At 34.4% G+C, this 19534-nt stretch overlaps 1 protein-coding gene across 3 annotated transcripts; it reads left to right on the top strand.

The window, feature by feature from the left end:
• Positions 1–491: 491 nt before the first annotated feature.
• LOC129887563 (serine carboxypeptidase-like 46) lies at positions 492–13072 on the top strand. 3 transcript variants are annotated; one of them, XM_055962713.1, is made up of 10 exons: positions 492–743; positions 848–952; positions 1034–1129; positions 1204–1296; positions 1639–1724; positions 1813–2112; positions 2213–2349; positions 2476–2568; positions 2982–3099; positions 12676–13072. In XM_055962713.1, exons 1-10 carry the CDS (start codon positions 521–523, stop codon positions 12913–12915), a joined length of 1491 nt encoding a protein of 496 aa, XP_055818688.1. In that variant the 5' UTR covers positions 492–520; the 3' UTR covers positions 12916–13072. The 3 variants fall into 3 exon arrangements, with proteins under 3 accessions (XP_055818688.1, XP_055818689.1, XP_055818687.1); XM_055962714.1 differs by lacking the exon at positions 12676–13072 and adding an exon at positions 3932–4302; XM_055962712.1 differs by lacking the exons at positions 492–743; positions 848–952; positions 1034–1129; ... (4 more) ...; positions 2476–2568; positions 2982–3099 and adding exons at positions 8658–8926; positions 9107–9211; positions 9742–9837; ... (4 more) ...; positions 11015–11107; positions 11793–11910 and having other exon boundaries at positions 12676–13066.
• The last annotated feature ends 6462 nt before the right edge of the window (positions 13073–19534 follow it).

Genomic DNA, 19534 nt, shown 5'->3' with positions numbered 1-19534 from the left:
CTAAGTAGTGTGGGATGAGTTTTAATTGATTTATCATTCTTCCGTGCATTCTTAATTAGCTAAGATTTTTATTTTCGAAATATAAAAAAACAAACACACGGAATAGCCAATTAAAGATATTCAACATCAATTACATATATAAAATGAATAGTTTTGATGTTGGTATAATTTTTCAATGAAAACCCTTACGCCCACTAATAAATTTATAATTTTCATTAAGAGAATACGAAAAATAAAATATAACGCCTAAAATTAAAATTTTAAGGTGAATTTTGAACGTGTTTAACCACGGAGTTAACCCCTTACACCCTATAGTATATCAAGGCTTCATTGGGATATTAAACAATTAAATTATGGATGGCATGGGTTTTTTTAATATCAGTATGATGTAATATTTAAATCCTCATGGCCTGCTTCAATTATTAATTATAATAAGTTAATATTAATGTACAATTATTGTTCTTCAATTTTTTAACACACTCAAACTCACTTCTTCCTCCTTTTTTTTTTTCATCTGAAAATGGTTCCAATATGGTTCTGTATCTTTTCTTCCTTCTTGTTCTACAAATCAAGTGCTGAGATCATAAATTCTCTTCCTGGACAACCTCCAAATATTATCTTCAAACAACACTCTGGTTATATTGTTACAAATTCTCAACATGGCAGAGCTCTCTTTTATTATTTCGTCGAAGCAGATTCAGAAAATGCAGCATCACTTCCCCTTACTGTGTGGCTCAATGGAGGTATACTTCTTTCTATGTTATAGGGGTGACAACATTTTTGGAGAGTCCGAGCAAATATAATATACCACTTCTCCATTTATTTTGATTGAAATCCAATATGTTAGGTCCTGGTTGTTCATCTGTGGGTTATGGTGCTTTTATGGAAAATGGTCCTTTTCGGCCAAGGAAAGATGGGAGCCTAATGAAAAACAAGTATTCCTGGAATTTAGGTAATGTTTCTTGAATGATTTTATTACCCGAAAATCGGATAACAAATGATTGATTTTGATTGCTATTATAACACGAAACAGAATCGAACATGCTATATGTTGATTCCCCGATTGGAGTAGGATTTTCGTATTCAAATACAAGCTCAGACCACATCAATTGGGATGATGCAGCAACAGGTACATCATTTTTCCTGAAATAGACAATTATATATGTAAGTCACTGCAATTGAAATGTTAATTTGGTTTTACAGCTAAGGAGAATCTCCAATTCATCCTCAAATGGTTCAACAAGTTCCCTCAATATAGAAACTCGGATGTGTACTTAACCGGGGAGAGTTATGCAGGTTGACATATCTATATGACATAATACATAAATATGATCCTTAACTTAGCTTCAATTGACAACTATGACCTCTAACATTACTAGTACATAAGTAGACACTTTAACTATTCAAAACTTGAACAAATAGACACAGTCGTCCTTTATGACAATTTTGTGTCTCTATTTGTTAAATTTTATACAAGTTTAAGCACCTACTTGTGCACACCCAAAGTTGGAGGACGTAGATGCTAGCTGAATCCAAGTTAAAGGGCATATTTATATATAATGTCTGTCTATATGGTTGTTTCATTGTGTATTCTCATAAGATTGGTTCAACTAACAGTTTTTTTTGGTTCTTAATTAGGTCACTATATACCACAGTTTGCAGTATTGCTGCTTGATTACAACAGAATGCCTAATGTTAAACCGATCAAGCTTAAATCAATCGCAGTAATGTTTACAATACGTGAACTATTTGTTGATCGATAGTTTGTTTCACATTCAAAATATTCACTTAATCCAATGAATAAATTTGCAGCTTGGGAATCCACTCCTAGATATTGAAATAAGTTTGAAGTCTGCTGAATATCTATGGGCACATGGTGTCGTTTCTGATGAACTGCTCGATATGCAAAGAACACTCTGTAATGAAACAAGGTACGTGCTGGAGTATATACATAATGAGACATCTAGTGAATGCACAAAAGTGATGGAACTCAGAACGGAGGAGATGGGAATTGATACAGTTAAGGATGATATACTCTTACCAAAATGTGTATCGTCTAGTGCAGCAGGACAACTAAGGGCCCTTGGAAACCTGGCCACAGTACAAGAGAAGGTATATATCCAATCTAAGTTCCATGCGAACTATGTTTAGGACATAATTCATCGATTTGGAATTAGATTTAATTAACTTGTTGCTGCTATTCTTTCGACAGTTTGATAAGAAAGTAGGAAAAGTTGCTGATCCATGCCTTACTGAATGGATAAATTTGTATCTTAACAAGCCAGAAGTTCAAAAGGCACTATATGCTAACACCACTTGCTTGCCATATTCCTGGGAGATTTGTTCGGGGTCCGTTCTCGTTCCTTCCTTTTTTACTCTCTCTTGCAGTAATGTATCGCTTTATCTAAAAGCTTAAATTGATAAACGGAGAAATATTTACTTTCGCTTGTCTACTTGTTTCCTGTGCATTTTCAGACCCCTTCAGTATAAGATGGAAGATGCAGCTATAGACATTATACCTGTGCTGTCAAATATATTAAAACAGCACATCCCAATTCTGCTTTTCAGGTTAGTTTTGTTAGTGCTAAAAAAGAAGTTATTAGGATAAGGTATTGGGATAATGCATAAGTACCCCTTAAATTATGACTGAAATCTCAGTCACACACCTTAACTTAACTAGGATCCTATTACCCCCTCGAACTCATCTTTTCTGTATTTTCGTGCACCTATTGCTATGTAAGTCGGCTGCGTTTGCACAACAGGCGAGCGCCACGTGTGTAATTATTATTTTTTTAAAATTTTTTCGAAGGGGTAATAGAACACTAATTAAGTTAAAGTGTGTCACTGAAATTTCGGTCATGATTCCGAAATCTCATGATTTAGGGGATAGTTATGCATTATCCCAAAGGTATTTTTGGTTTTATTAAAAGTGACTAGTCAGTCTACTAAGATTGTTTGCGTATCTTTTGTTTTTGTCCCAGTGGAGACCAAGATTCAAAACTCCCACTGACCCAAACTAGGAAAATTGCTAAACTACTTGCTCAAGATTTAAAGCTAGTTGCTTTAGACAAATATGGTCCTTGGTATGATGGCTTGCAGGTATGTTCTCCCTCGACTCCGCACATAGTGATAACTTAGTGCAACAGATTTTTCATTTTTGTTTTAGTGGTAATGGTCAAATGTTGCCACTAAAAACAATTTAGAGCAAATTTATCCTTCCTTAAAAGAAATATCTCATTTTTAAGCTTGTCATAATCAAAATAGCTCAATTTTGCACTTTCGAGCTAGCGATGACAACATAAAGGGCAAATTTGGAATACTCATAAAGTAAAGGATAAATCCGGATCATCCACAAAGTTCAAAGATAAATTTATTTTAGCTCTACGCAATTTATTTTAATCCAACGGAAGGTAATTAAGTGTCATTAACTATGTAAAACCATTAAAAGAGGATAAATACATGTCATTGTACATCAATTTTATTAATTGAACGTGCAGACTATATTTTTTTTTCTTTAATCCTAACTTCATTATGGTTTTAAAATTATTGTCTTTCGACGTTTATTACTTGATTTCTCCAAAATCAAATTTGAATAGTTATTATGACAAATTATAGGAAATCTTTTAGTTAAAACAATCAAACATTATTTTCTTATAGGAGGGAAATAAAAATAGTATGCATTTGAACTAACAGATGGACTAAATGAAAAATTGAACGCTATTTTGGTAACATCGAGGGTAAAAATGAGACTTTGTAACCAAAGGGTAAATTTACCTGAATCGTACAGTACAAGGGCATATTTGAACCCTTTCCCCTAATAATAAAGGCACTCACTTCAAACCTACTAATTCTAAATCTTGGTTTCGTCTCTAAGTTGTTGGTATAGAACAATGAAAACATATGTATACATAATTTGTTGATTAATTTTCAGATTGGAGGATGGAGTCAATCATTTGGAGGGCTAAGAAAAGGCAAAAATGTTACATATTTAACATTTGCTACAGTTAGAGGTGCAGCTCATGAAGTGCCCTATACTTCTCCTTCACAAGCTCTTACTCTTTTTAGAGCATTTTTGAGAAGATATCCTCCACCGCGAAAGAGCAGAGTCATTGCAGTCCAGTAGCTGTGTAATTTCTATTATATCGATCTGATGAATCTCTTTTCGCCTGTTCTCCAAAAAAAATTTCGATTCTAAATAAGTCTAATAATTGAATATAACTTGGCCAACCATAGGTTTTACTTAGAGAGCCTGTGGCTGTGGAATCTTTTGTTTTTATTAAGATTTGGAATGTTTGAATTTGATTACATGTTTAAATATTAAGATATTGTATAGGTGAAAATACAATTACGGTTGAAAAATAAGATATATTCAGGCTAAGAGGCTATATCTAGCTTTCTTTCAAGCCCACTATGGTAGAGTATTTGTCTGTCCATTACTCTTGATTGGACAGACAAAAACTATGGTAGAGTATTTGAATTTGATTAAACGTTTAAATATTAAGATATTGTATAGGAGAAAATATAATTACGGTTGAAAAAATAAGATATATTCAGGCTAAGAGGCTATATCTAGCTTTCTTTCAAGCCCACTATGGTAGAGTATTTGTCTGTCCATTACTCTTAATTGGACAGACAAATACTATGGTAGAGAATTTGAATTTGATTACACGTTTAAATATTAAGATATTGTATAGGTGAAAATATAATTATGGTTGAAAAATAAGATATATTCAGGCTAAGAGGCTATATCTAGCTTTCTTTCAAGCCCACTATGGTAGAGTATTTGTCTGTCCATTACTCTTGAAGTGTCAATTTCATTTTTTCATTGTTGTATCTTCCATAGAACACAATTTTTTTTTGGATAATTTCCTTCATTTTCCATCTCTTTCAAATCTTCTTCCTGGTTACGCATTATATTCTAATCATTATAAATGTGAATCTCATGAATTAAGATCTTTTGAAACTAAAAAATGGAAGAAGAACGGAATAGTTTAAGAAAAACGGAAGGAATAAAAAAATAAAAAAGAGAAGAATTGCAACATTGTGCTTCGTCGCTGCCATGACAATAAAGAGAGAAAGTAGTGGACTAGGAAAGGAAATAGTCTAGAAACTAGAAACTAGGAAGAAATTTGGATTGCAATACAATTAGGATTCAAATTACCTTTAATGTTTTTCTACTTATAATTATAATTTTCTTAAAAAGGTGCAAATATTACTAGAAAAAATTAAGATAATTATCTTTAAAGTTATCTGATGGTGCAGAAAATCTTATACACTAATAGTGCATCAAAGTTAAACTCACACTACTAAAAAACTGTCAAAAAATGACGCAAAAAAGCGACGGACTGCGTCGCTTTTTTGGTCAAATTCGACGGAAAAGCGACGCAGTCACTTCCGTTGCTTTTTTGCTCGACGCTTTTAATAAAGCGACGGACTGCATCGCAAAAAGTGATGGACTGCGTCGCCCCTAATTTTTATTTTTTTTAAAATATAAATAAAAAACGACGGACTGCGTCATTTTATTTTTAAATTTTTAATTTTTTTTTCCCGAAAAGCGAGGGACAAAGGGTCCCTGTCCGTCGCTTTTGTTCTTGATGTTCTTGAAAATTTCCAAAAAAACGACAGACATAGGGTCCCTGTCCGTCGCTTTTCTAAAAAAAAAATCAGAAAAGTGACGGGCTAAAGGACCTTGTCCGTCGCTTTTACTGTAATATTTTTGACAGCAGAAATCAAAAGTTTTTGCTGCCCACCTGCAATTAAAATATAATTCAATAATAATCAATACAATACAATCCAACACAACTAACCAACCAACAAAATACACAATATACATCATAACGAACATAATTAAACACTCAAAACGAATGAAGTCATAATATTTTCAAGTCTTTCAAATTTAACAACTTAAAGATCATATATTATCCTACAATAATTCAACATTTCTAAAGTGCAAGTTGGATTTTATTAGACAATTAAAGTACAAACTAATTCCAACAAGTAAATCAAATCAAATCTAAGTGTCAACACTAGATGGACACAAATTGATCTTGCAAGAAAATCAATTTTGTCATCAATAGGATCAACTAATGTTGTCACTTATGCTAAACTAACACTTTATCACTACAACACACTCTAAAAATTCAAACATATCCTAAGAAATCAAACAAATCCTAAGTAAAATACAAGTGTTGTACATTGAATAAAAAAAACTAATATATACAATAATTAAAATTTAAGAGGAAAAAATACCTCAACTTTTTTCAATTAGGTCTACGATGGAGGGGTTGGTGGCAGTGGGCTTGGCGGCGTCGAATATTGAAATATTTAATTAGATTGTACCTCTGCATTTAAAATTTTGTACAAAAATATTCAACCTTAATTAATTATTTCATGCATCCTAAGTTCAAGTATCTAAAATTGAGAATTTATTCAAACCAAAATAATTTCTAACTATTTAATTAAAAAATTCTAAAGTTAAAGTTCTAAAATCTAAGTTCAAGTAAAAAAATCCTTAAGTTCAACTTAAAAATCCTAAAGTTCAAGTTTTAAATTCAAGTTCAAAATTCACAACTTAAAGTTTACATGCATATACTTGAAAAATTCAAGAATTCTCAAGTTCAACATTTCTAAAGTTCAAGTTGATTTTTTTCTAAGTTAAAGTACAAACTTTCAAATTTCAAGTATAATTAAAGTTCAAGTATCTAAATTTGAGAATTTATACAAACCAAACAAGTTCCTAAGCACTTCAAAAATCCTAAAGTTCAAGTTCTAAAATCTAAGTTCAAGTTAAAAAATCATAAATTCCAAGTTCAAAATTTAAGTTGAAAGTTCACAATTTAAAGTTCATATATCCTACAATAATTCAACATTTCTAAAGTTTGAGCTTAACTAATTCTTAAAAACCACAATTCAAGAAACCAAAGTTAATAACTTCATGAAAAAAATAAATAATTCACAATTTCTAAAGTTCACAATCTAAGTTCAAATAAGTAAATGCTACACCCAAAAAAATTCTAAGTTCAACTTAAAAAATCAGGCCTAAAGTTCAATTTTAAAGTTCTAAATTCAATACAAATTATGATTAAGTTCTAAGTTGTAATTAGAAGTTCTAAGTTGTAATTAGAAGCTCTAAATAAGTTCTAAGTTTCTAACTTCTAATTAACTTCTATAATTACTTCTTAAATTTAATGTTTAACTTCAACAATACTTCAATTCAAACTAAAAAATATCCAAATTTACAATGTAATTCAAAAAAACCCAATTCAACTAAAACCCAAAAATCTTCATTGACTAATTCACAATTAAATATACAAACTAACAATGTTAGTAACTTTATGACTTCAAAAACACTTCAACTCCAACTTAAAAAAATTCAAATCACAAACTAATTCAAAATACCCCAATTCAAAGTAAAACCCTAAAATCAAAGCTATAGCTTTTTATTCACTAATTCACAATCAATGTTACAAATTAACTATGTTAACAACATATATTCAACAACATAAATGAAATAAACTAACTAACAATTCAAATTTTTCTCAATTTACAAAAAAATAAAACCCTAACTAAGTTTAACAAGGAGAGAAAAAGAGAAGAGAGAGAGGGTCGAACGGAGTACCTGAGAGAGAGGGAGGGACGACGGCGGCGGAGACGCCGACGGAGCGTTGTGGCGGAGGTGGGATGAGCATCGGGGTCGGGATTTAGGGGAGGGGATTGAAGAGAGAGAGAGAGAGAGTTAAGAGAGTATAAAAAATAAAAAAATGGGAGAACCCGTGGTTGATATTTAGTAGGGGCGACGGACAACGTCGCAAAGTCCGTCGCTCCATTTAAAAAAAATTGACCAGAAAAGCGACGGACTAAGCGACGCCGTCCTTCACTATTTTAAAAAAAAAATTAAAAAATTATAAATAATAAAATAAAATTTTATAAAAAAAATATTATAAATTAAAAATAATTTTTTTTATTGAAAGCGACGAACGGCGTCGCCGTTTATATTAAATAATTAATTATTAATGAAAAATATTTTTGATGCAAAAATCCGCCAAAAAAAGCGAGGGACTTAGAGTCACCATCCCTCGCTTTTTAAAATAAAAAATAAAAAATAAAAAAATAAAAATATAATTGACGAACGGTGTCCCTTTGTCCGCCGCTTTTTACCATCGACGCAGTCCGCCGCTTTTCTTTCTTTCGTTTTTTGGTCATTTTTTAGTAGTGTCATATATTAATACCAGTTCAAAGTTGTTAGGAGGCAATTAATTATGTTTTCTCTCTTGAGTATAATTAACATAAATTAAAATTACTAGCGAAGCAAACAAAAAAGGAGCCATTTTGAATAATTTGCAAACCACAAAGGTCAATTTTGGATCTTTGTCCTATTTTTTTAAAAAACTTTTTTTGTAATAGTTCCACTAACTAAGCTAGAAAACAAGAGCATATGTGAGTCAATTTTGTAACGGCAAGGTCATACTTAACCATTTAGCAAACTACAATTGAAACATCTATCTTTGGAGTGGGTGAGAATTTTGATCTTCTTGGTAGTAGCATTACATATTTAAAGGTTGATGTAATATTTAAATCCTCATGGCCTACATCCCCATCAATTAATTATAATAATTTAGTATTAATGTACAATTATTGTACTTAACTTGTTGACCCACTCAAATTCACTCTATTTTTATTTTTCATCTGAAAATGGTTCCAATATGGTTCTCATGTATCTTCACTATCTTTTCTTCTTTCTTTTACTTGAAGTCAAGTTGTGAGCTCATAAATTCTCTTCCTGGACAACCTCCAAATATTATTTTCAAACAACACTCTGGTTATATTATTACAAATTCTCAAAAGGGTAGAGCTCTCTTTTATTACTTTGTCGAAGCAGATTCAGAAAATGCAGCATCACTTCCCCTTACTTTGTGGCTCAATGGAGGTACACTTTTTTTTATGTAGCTCGGACTCTTCAAAAAATATCTACTGGTGTGTGTGTTAGATCCAACACAGATACAACAATATTTTTGAAGAGTCGACCAATATAATATAACATGACCTTGATTTTCATTTGAAGAATTGAACATAGAAGATATTTATTTGCTTGAATTCAAAATCTTAGGCCCTGGTTGTTCATCTGTGGGTTTTGGTGCTTTTATGGAACATGGTCCTTTTCAGCCAGGGAAAGATGGGAGCCTAATAAAAAACAAGTATTCTTGGAATTTAGGTAATGTTTCTTTCTCTCTTTTGTTTTTAGGGCAGAAAGTTGGTATGTAGTTGAACGTTGTCTCATTTCCTAGCAGGATAGATTGGTGCATTTTATTAGTTTCCCGATTCTTATTTTTTGTACTAGTAGTAGTAGCATTTGTCTCGTAGTTGGCCTATCTTACGACTATTTTTATACCTTTGTTTACTGTGCTTCAGTTATCACATTAATTGGTTATGGTTGTTGCTCCTCTTTGGTATGTTAGGTTATGTTTTCCTTATTATTTTCTATATCCTCTTTACTTTTGTATTGTTCTGTTAGCTGCTCTGATATTCGTTACTCGAGCCGAGGATCTTCCGGAAACAGCCTCTCTACCTCCTCGAGGTAGTGGTAAGGTTTGCGTACACTCTATCCTCCCCACACCTCTTTTTTGGGACTATACTGGGTTTCTTGTTGCTGTTGTTGTTATCTTGAATGATTATATTGAAAAGATTTTATCACCCTGAAAATCGGATTACAATGACTGATTTTAATTGCTATAACACGAACAGAATCAAACATGTTATACGTTGAGTCTCCGATTGGAGTAGGATTTTCATACTCGAATACAAGCTCAGACTACACCAATTGGGATGATGTTGCAACAGGTACACCACTTCTCCAGAAATAGCTAATAATACTTGGTACTTCAATGCAATTGAAATGTCTGATTCTGTACTTTTTAATCTTTTATAGCAAAGGAGAATCTCCAATTTATCCACAACTGGTTAGAGAAATTCCCCGAATATAGAAACTCGGATTTGTTTTTAGCTGGTGAAAGTTATGCAGGTTTAATATATCCGAACTCTTATGTTGCTCAGACTCTTCAAAAATATTGTCACACCTGTGTCCTATCCTCCCAAGTAGTACATATTTGGAGGATCCGACACACACCTGTAGACATTTTTGAAGAGGTCGAGCAACAATAGCTAACTCGCCTATGTCTTTTTTGTTCTTTCTGTTGCATAGTTTCATTAACTGTTCTGTTTTTTTTTAGGTCACTATATTCCACAGCTTACAGTATTGCTGATTGATTACAACAGAAAGCCTAATGTTAAGCCAATCAAGCTTAAATCAATAGCAGTAATGTTTACGATACCCTTGAACTATTTGTTGATTAATTGTTTCACATTCGAATCTACACTTAATTCAATGAATTTTGCAGCTGGGGAATCCACTACTGGATCTTGAAATAAGCGTTAAGTCTTCCGAATACCTATGGTCACATGGCGCAATTTCTGATGAACTCTTTACTATGAAAAGAACAATATGTAACGAAACGAGGTTGTTGTTGGAATCAATACATAATAATATGTCTAACGAGTGCTCAGAAGTGTGGGAACTCACCAATCGGGAGATGGGAAGTGATACAGATATGGGCGATCTGCTCGCGCCAATATGTGTATCTTCTGGTGCAGCAGGACAACTAGGAGCCCTTGAAAAACATGCCACAATACATGAAAAGGTGTATATTTGAATCTTTTCCCTTTAACTTTCTTGGCAGTTGGACCTAACTCGTTGCAGTTATTCTTTTGAAAGGATCTCCGAAAAATTGCTGATCCATGCCTTACTGATAGGATACATCTGTATCTTAACAAACCAGAAGTTCAAAAGGCACTACATGCCAACACCACTCACCTGCCATATGCCTGGGATTTTTGTTTGGGGTGAGTTCTCTCCGCCTTTTACTTTCTGTCACGTTTTAAGCGTGTGTATTTCCTTATTTAAAAGCTTAAACTGTTAGGTAGAACATAGGTTTAAACAAGTCTGCATGTTAAATTGCAGGCACCTTCACTATCAGAGAGGTGATTTAGCTATAAATGTTATACCTCTACTGTCAAATATTCTAAAAGAGAATATCCAAGTTCTGCTTTACAGGTTAGTTCATTACTACATTTGAAGTTACTATACTCAAATTTCCTCCTATCTTCACAATTGTAAAAAGACATAATACATAAACCAACATTCAAATTTGGGCTCAACTTGCAAGTAAACACTCCACCATTGAGTATACACCTCAACTCGTCTTCACTCTGTCAGTTGAACACTCCAACTTGCAAAATCATTATCTAGACGCCTCCAAGCTTCATGTGCCACGTTAGCATCGGAGGTCCACGAGATACTATGAGGACAATTAGTTGTATTGTTTAAATGTCAGTTGAGGCCAAGTTGAGGTATCTAAATGTGCAACCTCAAAGTTAGAGTGCTTACTTGCCAGTTCATCCCAAGTTTGAGTGTGTCATGTGTTATGCATTGTAAAAAGGGAAAATGGTCAAAAATATCCGGAATTATTTGAAATAGGTCAATTTTACCCTGTTACGTTTTTGGCAAGAAATGCTGCTGTTGTTAGTCGACTAGCTCAAAATGCCCTCCAACAAGTTAACAGCGAGGATATTTTTGTGCCAAAAATGTAACGGAGGTAAAGTTGATATATTTTGAATAGTTCGGAGTATTTTTGAACATTTGCCCTGGTAAAAAACTATATATTTAGTGTTGGTACTTTTTAAAATTTTGTTATAGCTGCTATTCTGTAATATGATTGTGTATGTTTTGGTTTTTCTAGTGGAGACCAAGATACAAAAATCCCACTGACCCAAACTAGGAAAATTGCCAAACTGCTTGCTGGAGATTTAAAGCTAGTTGCTTTAGATAAATATGGTCCTTGGTATGATGGTTTGCAGGTATGTGAATACATCCACTCTTTTCAAATTTGGATCATACAGCAAAAAGAATTTTAAAAACATATATTTTTAACAAATGCATTCTCCAGAACTTTTAATTCGCATGAACTCCTTGATCCACGAAGACATGGACATCTATAAGCTAGTGTGGCTAAGTGAAGAGCGGAAAAAAGGAATCATAATATCTATGCATTCCTTCTTATACCTACTGTGTATGATGATATTGTAATTTCAAAGAGGCTCAACCAGACATAAGGACCGGAATGAAGACAGGCCCCACTATGTTATGTCGTGCAAGTTCTAGTTGATGACCTGAAACAAGTCACTAGTTTCTTGCTATCGAGTGTACCTTAGGAAAAGATGCTTCTAAAGTAGGTGTCAAGCATAGAAAAGGCGAAGAATATGTGAATTCAAGAAAAGAAAGGCATATCTCTTCTTTTCCCAACTAACCCTTGCTACAACTTTTCTAAAAGGTCTTTCAACTATAACCCAAATCTCAATGGTCATTACATCAATTTTCTTAAAACAAATTTGAGGAAAGATAAGATGATAATGTAGTCAAATGACCCTTTTATTAAGGTAATCAACTTAATTTCTTAATGGGTGTGTCACACTCTAGAAAAACACTTAAAAAGGACGGCAAGGAGTAACAAGGCAAGCATCCAACTCTCGAAACATGGCTACTACTTTGTTTTCTGAAAGATCCTGGCTTTCGTACTTTGGTGGGTTTCTGAGATTCTTTTAATGATTGTTGATTATATGCAGATTGGAGGATGGAGTCAATCATTTGGAGAGCTAAGAGAAGGCAAAAATGTTACATATTTAACATTTGCTACAGTTCGGGGTGCAGCTCATGAAGTGCCCTATACTTCTCCTTCACAAGCTCTTACACTTTTTGGAGCATTTTTGAGAGGACATCCTCCACCGCGAAAGAACAACGCCATTCGAGCCAAGAAGATGCATAACCCTATCGATCTGATGAACCTCTTTTCAATTGCAATTTAGATTTCAATAACAGATTTTCGAGGTTTATTTTGTTATCTCTGTTTTATACTTTAATTTTTTAATTGTGACTTGGAAAGTTTAAAGCTATGTTACTTTATAGAAATGTGTATTTGTTCAAGCAAACTAAAAGAGAGATAATGTCACATAAAATAAGATTCGCAAAGGGGGATTGTTTGTTACAAATGAAATTGGATGAAGGAGTATTACCCCAAGGCGTAAATGGAATAGTCGTCTACTACCAGTGAACGGGCTGACTGCTGGAGTAGTTCCCATTTACATGTCACCAGGCCAATCTCCCAACCTGAACTCAACATCTTGGATCGAAATGGGTCTTCAGGGTCAGTCCTTGACTCTGAATGTCCTCATGGAAAACCAAGAAGTGATGCTGCTTATCCAAAATCTGACCTTCCTGGCACAAATAATGTAAGAAGGAATGAGGAGGGCTATGGAAGCTTACAATAGCCATCTATGGATGTTGATTAGTCTTCAGCCATCGATGAACGACCAATTTTTAGGATACCATTTGTTGGTGTAATATACCATAATTACATACATTATAGTTGAAAATAAAATCACAAAAAATGAATAAATAATTCATTCAGGTTGAGGCACGGATATCTCGCTCTTTTTAAGGAGATTCAAGCCCACTGCGGCATAATCTACACCGATCCACCAGTAATACTCTTGACTTGTCCCCTCCAGGATACAACAGCCCAACAAAGTTGTACAACTTAAGCAACTCCGGATTAGTTGAAGAGTCTAAAGCTCCACCAAAAAAACGTCTTCCTTCAACATATAGATATCCTCTTTTGTATAGTGAATATAGTTAAAGACTTAGAATATTTTCTTGTCTCAACTCTCTCTTTCACTACTTCACACTAAAATATTTTTCCACACTTAAACATATTTCATCTCATCTTATTTGTCATATCCTTTACAAATGAAGAAACACCACTATTTATAGAGGAACAATTCTTCCTTGTCTTGAATAGAAATAAACTGGATAATAATGTAGTTAAATGAATGGAGGAATCATGCCTTGGAGGTTACATGAGTTACAAGGCATAATGAGGTAGAATAATGGGCAAACAAAGAGTTAGCGGTTATAGGAGTTACATAGAAACTTATTGCCACATTCTACCGTTAACTCATACAAATTAATATTATTATTATTTTAATACTAAAATGTATTTTGCTCCAACACCATTCTTCCATATTCCAACATGGGAGACTCCTCTGTACAACCCCATGCAACAACCTCCATAGGTAAATGCATGAGTCTTACCATCAACCTTCCCCAACATCCAAGACATAGACCTCTTTACCATCATGGCAGGAATCGGTCTTTTCTTCCCAGTTATGGGACAGTCGGGGTCGAAGGACAACATAGGAGCACGGGTGCCAAACAATATAGCCTCTACATCCCAAGTACCTCATATTGATCTTGTGAACTTAATTCCATTAAGACCTGTGAATACAAACATCCAGGAAATAGAAGAAGCTCTAGAACTAATGCGAGAAATAAGAACAGAAATATTTGTGTTAAGGAAGATAAATGTAATGATTTTCAAAGAGAAATACTACAAAAAAATATACATCTTTATCGGTCCCTTAAATCTATTAAAAAGGTCAATCGATATCAGGCGTCCATACAACACACAAATAGAAAACTATGTGCTAGTAATGGTTCCAACTATGAGGAGCCCGGATGCCCGAATACAATCCATAAGGTACATTCCCATAATAACAACTTCTCACTTAAACAGATCCATGAACGTAATAATATGGAACTATGGGGAGGAATGGTCCATATTTGAGAAGAAACATTAGATCACCGTTGGATTGGCATAAACCACCCATGGTAATCTTAATGGATTTTTTTTTGAAGGATCACCCATTTAGAAGGCTTGTTCAAAAGAAAAAAAGATGTGGGGTGGCATTATGAATGGATATCAGTTAGAAAGGTTCAACCAATGTTTGTTCAATCAAGCAAGATTCTTTTTTTCTTAACTTAGGAGAGGGAAGAGAGTTTTCTACGAAGGGCTTGGGACCTATCTTGCGAGGCGATACAAAAATTTCGGAATCACATCTTCACACATTAACTCAGGAAAACAGGATTTATAGTAGCAACTTCTTGGGCTGGGCCTCCAGCTTGAGGCTGTTCCTCGTGCTGGACTTCAGCAATGGTACCTGGGATTTCTAGATCTAAAAGGAAAGGAGGGAGAATAAGGGAAGGTGCCAAGTAGTTGATTGCACATTACTAAGACAAGGAATAAAACTTCTGAGAAGGGATGCCAAAAGTTCTACTTGATGATTTCCTTCCAACAAAATGATATTGAAATTCCATCAATAGGCAACTTCGGTGGACTCGTTGTGCTGTAGGATAATAACCTGCTGGAGCTGGATGCAATTGTTATTACTGGGCGGGAAATTCATGCCACGATCAACCTGGTAAGTGCTATATGAATATTTCTTGTCTATTGAACTGCATATATGCTAGTACATAAAGAAATATGCATAAATGTTGAAAATGCGAACTAACATAAAAATATTCATAGTCAAAATAATAGGAATAAAATGGAAAAATAATGATGGTAAGAATTTTACGTGGAAATCCTTTTAAATAAGGTGAAAATCATAGGCCAAGAGGAATAACTGATGTTACACTGTATAGTTATGAGTACAATACTCAAAGTGACTACTACACACTTAAAAAAAAATAACACTCTTAATTTTCCACCCACTTAAATATCTCTCACACTCTATTCTTACACAACCTATGAAATACCTCACTGCTCTCTCTCTATATTTTTTCTTATCTGTGGTGTATTGAACAAATGAGCTTATAAGCTCCAGGGAAAAATTAATGGTCCATGATGATGTCATCAATGACCACAGAATTATTAAACTTTGTAGATCTCTTCTTTGACTTAACCTTGCCATATTAATACATTTTTGACAAAGTTTCCAAAGTTATAAGATTTGAATGCTGCAGTATGCACCATTTTTTCTCCTTAATTATGGGGCTAGATTTCACAAATCTCCTCTTCCAGCTCCATACACCTAAAGGAGGTATTTTCGTCTTTTCAAAATGTCACGCTTCAGGAGGGTACCCTAGGCGTGACCGGCACTCGAAAGCCATTTCTGGCCTTCAAGCGAACCACCTGGTCTAGTCACACTTTCATTCAATTACATTCACTCAATGGGGGGCTGAATCGTAGGCACACTATTCATATTATAAGAGCCGAAGGCCAAACACTATCAACTCATTAAAACAAGTATAATAAAAGTTATTCAATTTAACAGTCCAACCTTCCCACACTCTGGTCTATGAAGCCTCTATCACAATCTAGGAGGTGCCAATGACAAGCCCATGGCTACCAACAAGCAAGAATAAAGAAAGCAAACAAAACGGTAAAGAAAGTCTGGCATCCTCTGGAAACTAGGAGGGCTCACCAAGTAGCTGGAGGTGTGTAGATCTTCAACGGTGCACCGGTTGATAATCTCTAGTACCTGTCTCTGCATCATGAAACGATGCAGGTCAAATGGCATCAGTACATGGAATGTACGAGTATGTAAAATGACCGAATATAACAACATCAGAAAAGGATCAACCAACTCAGAAATCTCAACTCATAAATAAGTAACAACTCACTCAAGTGTTCTAAGTCTAGCAAGAATTGGTTTAGACGGGACCAAATCACATGCCACTCAACTCAACTGACACGGAGTACTATTAAGACCTAAATGAGAGTTTCTCTTATTCGACAACCATCGCCTATGAGCCAGTGATAGTACAACAATCAGACGTCGTTGCCACGTCCGTCCATACCTTGTCAGGGCATGAACGCCTCCCTAATCATGGATTCCATCGATTAGTCAAGTCCTATCATTTCAGGACAATAGAATGGGAAATATCCGACTCTAACGGTTCGATCCCACGGGAAGCTTCCAACTTTAACGGTTCCATCCCTACCTACGTTGGCAACGTAGTTTCTGGGGTTCAAGTATGGACTATACTCTCACCCGCTTCGGTGCTCGATACTCCTCCCATGACTCTATGCTCATAAAACTCCATCCAATCATCTCCAATAAGCCCTCATGGCTAGTTTCATTTAGGATCAACTCAACTCATCAACTCTATCCTCAATTCAACTCATTCAAGTCTAAATTGGATGTGCATTTATATCATCTCACAAACATGACAAACCATTTCTCTCATCATTTATCACCTCCTTAGAACTCATCACAACTCTAAAGATTTTAAACCAACAATTCAAGAAGAGTAACACAATTAAGGAAATTGACATACTCAACATAATCACATGATTAAGGAAAATCAACAAAGCATATTAACAACTCATCTCCATCAACTCATCCTAACATGAAGATTTTAGGGATTTCTTAGCAACAACATCAACATAATAAGAATCAAACAAATAAAAGGCAAGACTCATTTGAACATAAACTTATCAAGAAACTCCATTCTTATGGACATTCAACCTCAAAGAAAGTATAGGGCACATGGGTGGAATCAACCCATGCTTTGAATAGCCTTACATACATTAGAGTAGATTTCAAAAAAACCTTGTTGTTAGGTCTTCAATGGGAAGGCTTGAATTCTTGAAGCTCTTGAAGACACTCTTTGTTGTAGAAGGATTTGGAGAAGAAGAGAGGGAGATTTCTAGGGCTTTTTAGAGAGAGAGAGGGAGACTGAAAATATGGTCCAAAAACGTTCAAGGCTGATGCATATATAATTTGGGACAAATTCCCAAATTGCCCTTTCTCAAAAATCTGGAAAACAGGCTAAAATGCTCCTGGCGTGATAGTGGCGCGTCGCGCCCTTACAGCGCCAAGCTTATATTTTTTGGGTTCTAGAAAATAGGCTTAAAAACCGTGCACATCTCGTAGTGGCACGCCGCGCCAAGGGCCAAACTACCGAGGCTTATTCCTGGCGCGATAGTGGTGCATCGTGCCACTGAGGCGCCAAGTCCAGGTTTCCTGCAGTCACAGCTCAGGCCTGAAATTCGTGCCGTGCTAGTTCATCTTAGGATCGTCATATCTTTTGACTCCGAACTCCAAAAATTACACTTTTGGCGGCATTGAAAAGAAGACTCGACGACCTTTAATTTAATAGGTCATGGGACACCCAGACCATCATATTTCAAATGATATGGTCGTTAGAAGTCGATCCTTATACAAACTCCTTCGACAACTTACCCAAGATGAATTCTTTTGGACTTAGCTTGGTTCTAAGGATCCCCTATGACCCCACATCACCTCTAACACTCCGTAATTACTTAGGAACTCATCCTAACTCATGCACACGCTTCACAAAAATCGAGTCCGACCCTACACGTATACAAGAAAGGTCCGAATCTTAGAGAAAAATTTTGGGGGGTGTTACACAAAAATGTCTATGCCGATAAATTTTCTACACAAGTCGAACTTGTCTTTTGATAATGTCTTGATCAACATATCTGCAGGATTTTCACTTGTGAGAATTTTTTTGACGTAAAATGTTTTACTTTCCATTTGCTCACAAATTCAATGATATCTCACGTCAATGTGTTTTGTCCTTGCATGGTATATGGAGTGTTTGCTCATGTCTATTGCAATCCAAGTTTTTGAAGGAATCGCTTGAGCCATGTCATCTCCTTGCTAGCTTCATTAGCCGCAATTGTAGATAGTGTAACACACTTCTGCAAATTCAGTGCCATGTTATAGCTCCCCTAAAAAAGTAAACAGGTGTTTAGTAGTTGATTTTCTATTATCAAGATCACATGTCATATCAGCATCTTTGTAGCCCTTCAAGATTGGATTTTATCCTTCAAAATACAACCATTTATCTGAGCTTTCTTTCAGATATCTGAGTATCCACTTCAAAGCTTTCCAATGCTCTTTCCTGGAATTGTCGAGAAACTTGCTAACAACACAACACCAAGTGTATGAGCAATATCACCTCTAGTACAAATAATTGCATACATTGAACTTCCGACGAGGGAGGAATATGGAACGCTAGCTATGCTCTTTTTCTCCTTCTTTATTGTAGAACACATGTTCTTGTTGAACTTCATATGGACAATAAAAAGTGTGTTAACAAGCTTAGCATTCTTCATATTGAAGCGATCCAGTACACGTTCAATGTACTTCTCTTGTGACAAAGTTCTAAATATTTTTCAAGAGTCTGAAAGGGTTCAAATAGAAGCAAGCCTTGAATTTCTTCATCAAATTTAAATCTTCTTATTTTCTGTATCTTGTATTTAAATTAAGTTAATACACATAAAAAAATTCCTTGTATTTAAACTTTTTTTAATTTATTTTTTTACCTTCATTTATTGCCTTTTCTCTTTTATTTTTCTATTATTTTATTTACTCTTTTTATCTTCTTTGTCTTTCCTTTTGATTTGATTTTAAATTTAATTCCAAATGTCTTGTATTTAAAATAAATTAATTTCGAATGGATATCAAAATAAGTGAAGAAAATTAAATAAAATATTAAAAAATTAAAGGACTTTTAATTATTTCCTTAAGAAAATAAACATATTTTTTTAAAAAAATAATTAAAAGTGAAAATATAAGAAATTAATGAAAAAGAAATTTTAAAGTAAGGAACAAA

Source organism: Solanum dulcamara, chromosome 4 (assembly GCF_947179165.1).
Source record: "Solanum dulcamara chromosome 4, daSolDulc1.2, whole genome shotgun sequence".
In the NCBI taxonomy this organism is placed as follows: domain Eukaryota; kingdom Viridiplantae; phylum Streptophyta; class Magnoliopsida; order Solanales; family Solanaceae; genus Solanum; species Solanum dulcamara.
This window is presented reverse-complemented; position numbering and strand designations above follow the sequence as displayed.

Coding starts and splice junctions, on each gene's coding strand:
- LOC129887563 (XM_055962712.1), top strand. CDS start 8,692: ATGGTTCCAATATGGTTCTCATGTATCTTCACTATCTTTTCTTCTTTC. Junction 10,695..10,768: donor ATGCCACAATACATGAAAAG/GTGTATATTTGA, acceptor TTCTTTTGAAAG/GATCTCCGAAAAATTGCTGA. Junction 11,108..11,792: donor ATCCAAGTTCTGCTTTACAG/GTTAGTTCATTA, acceptor TGGTTTTTCTAG/TGGAGACCAAGATACAAAAA.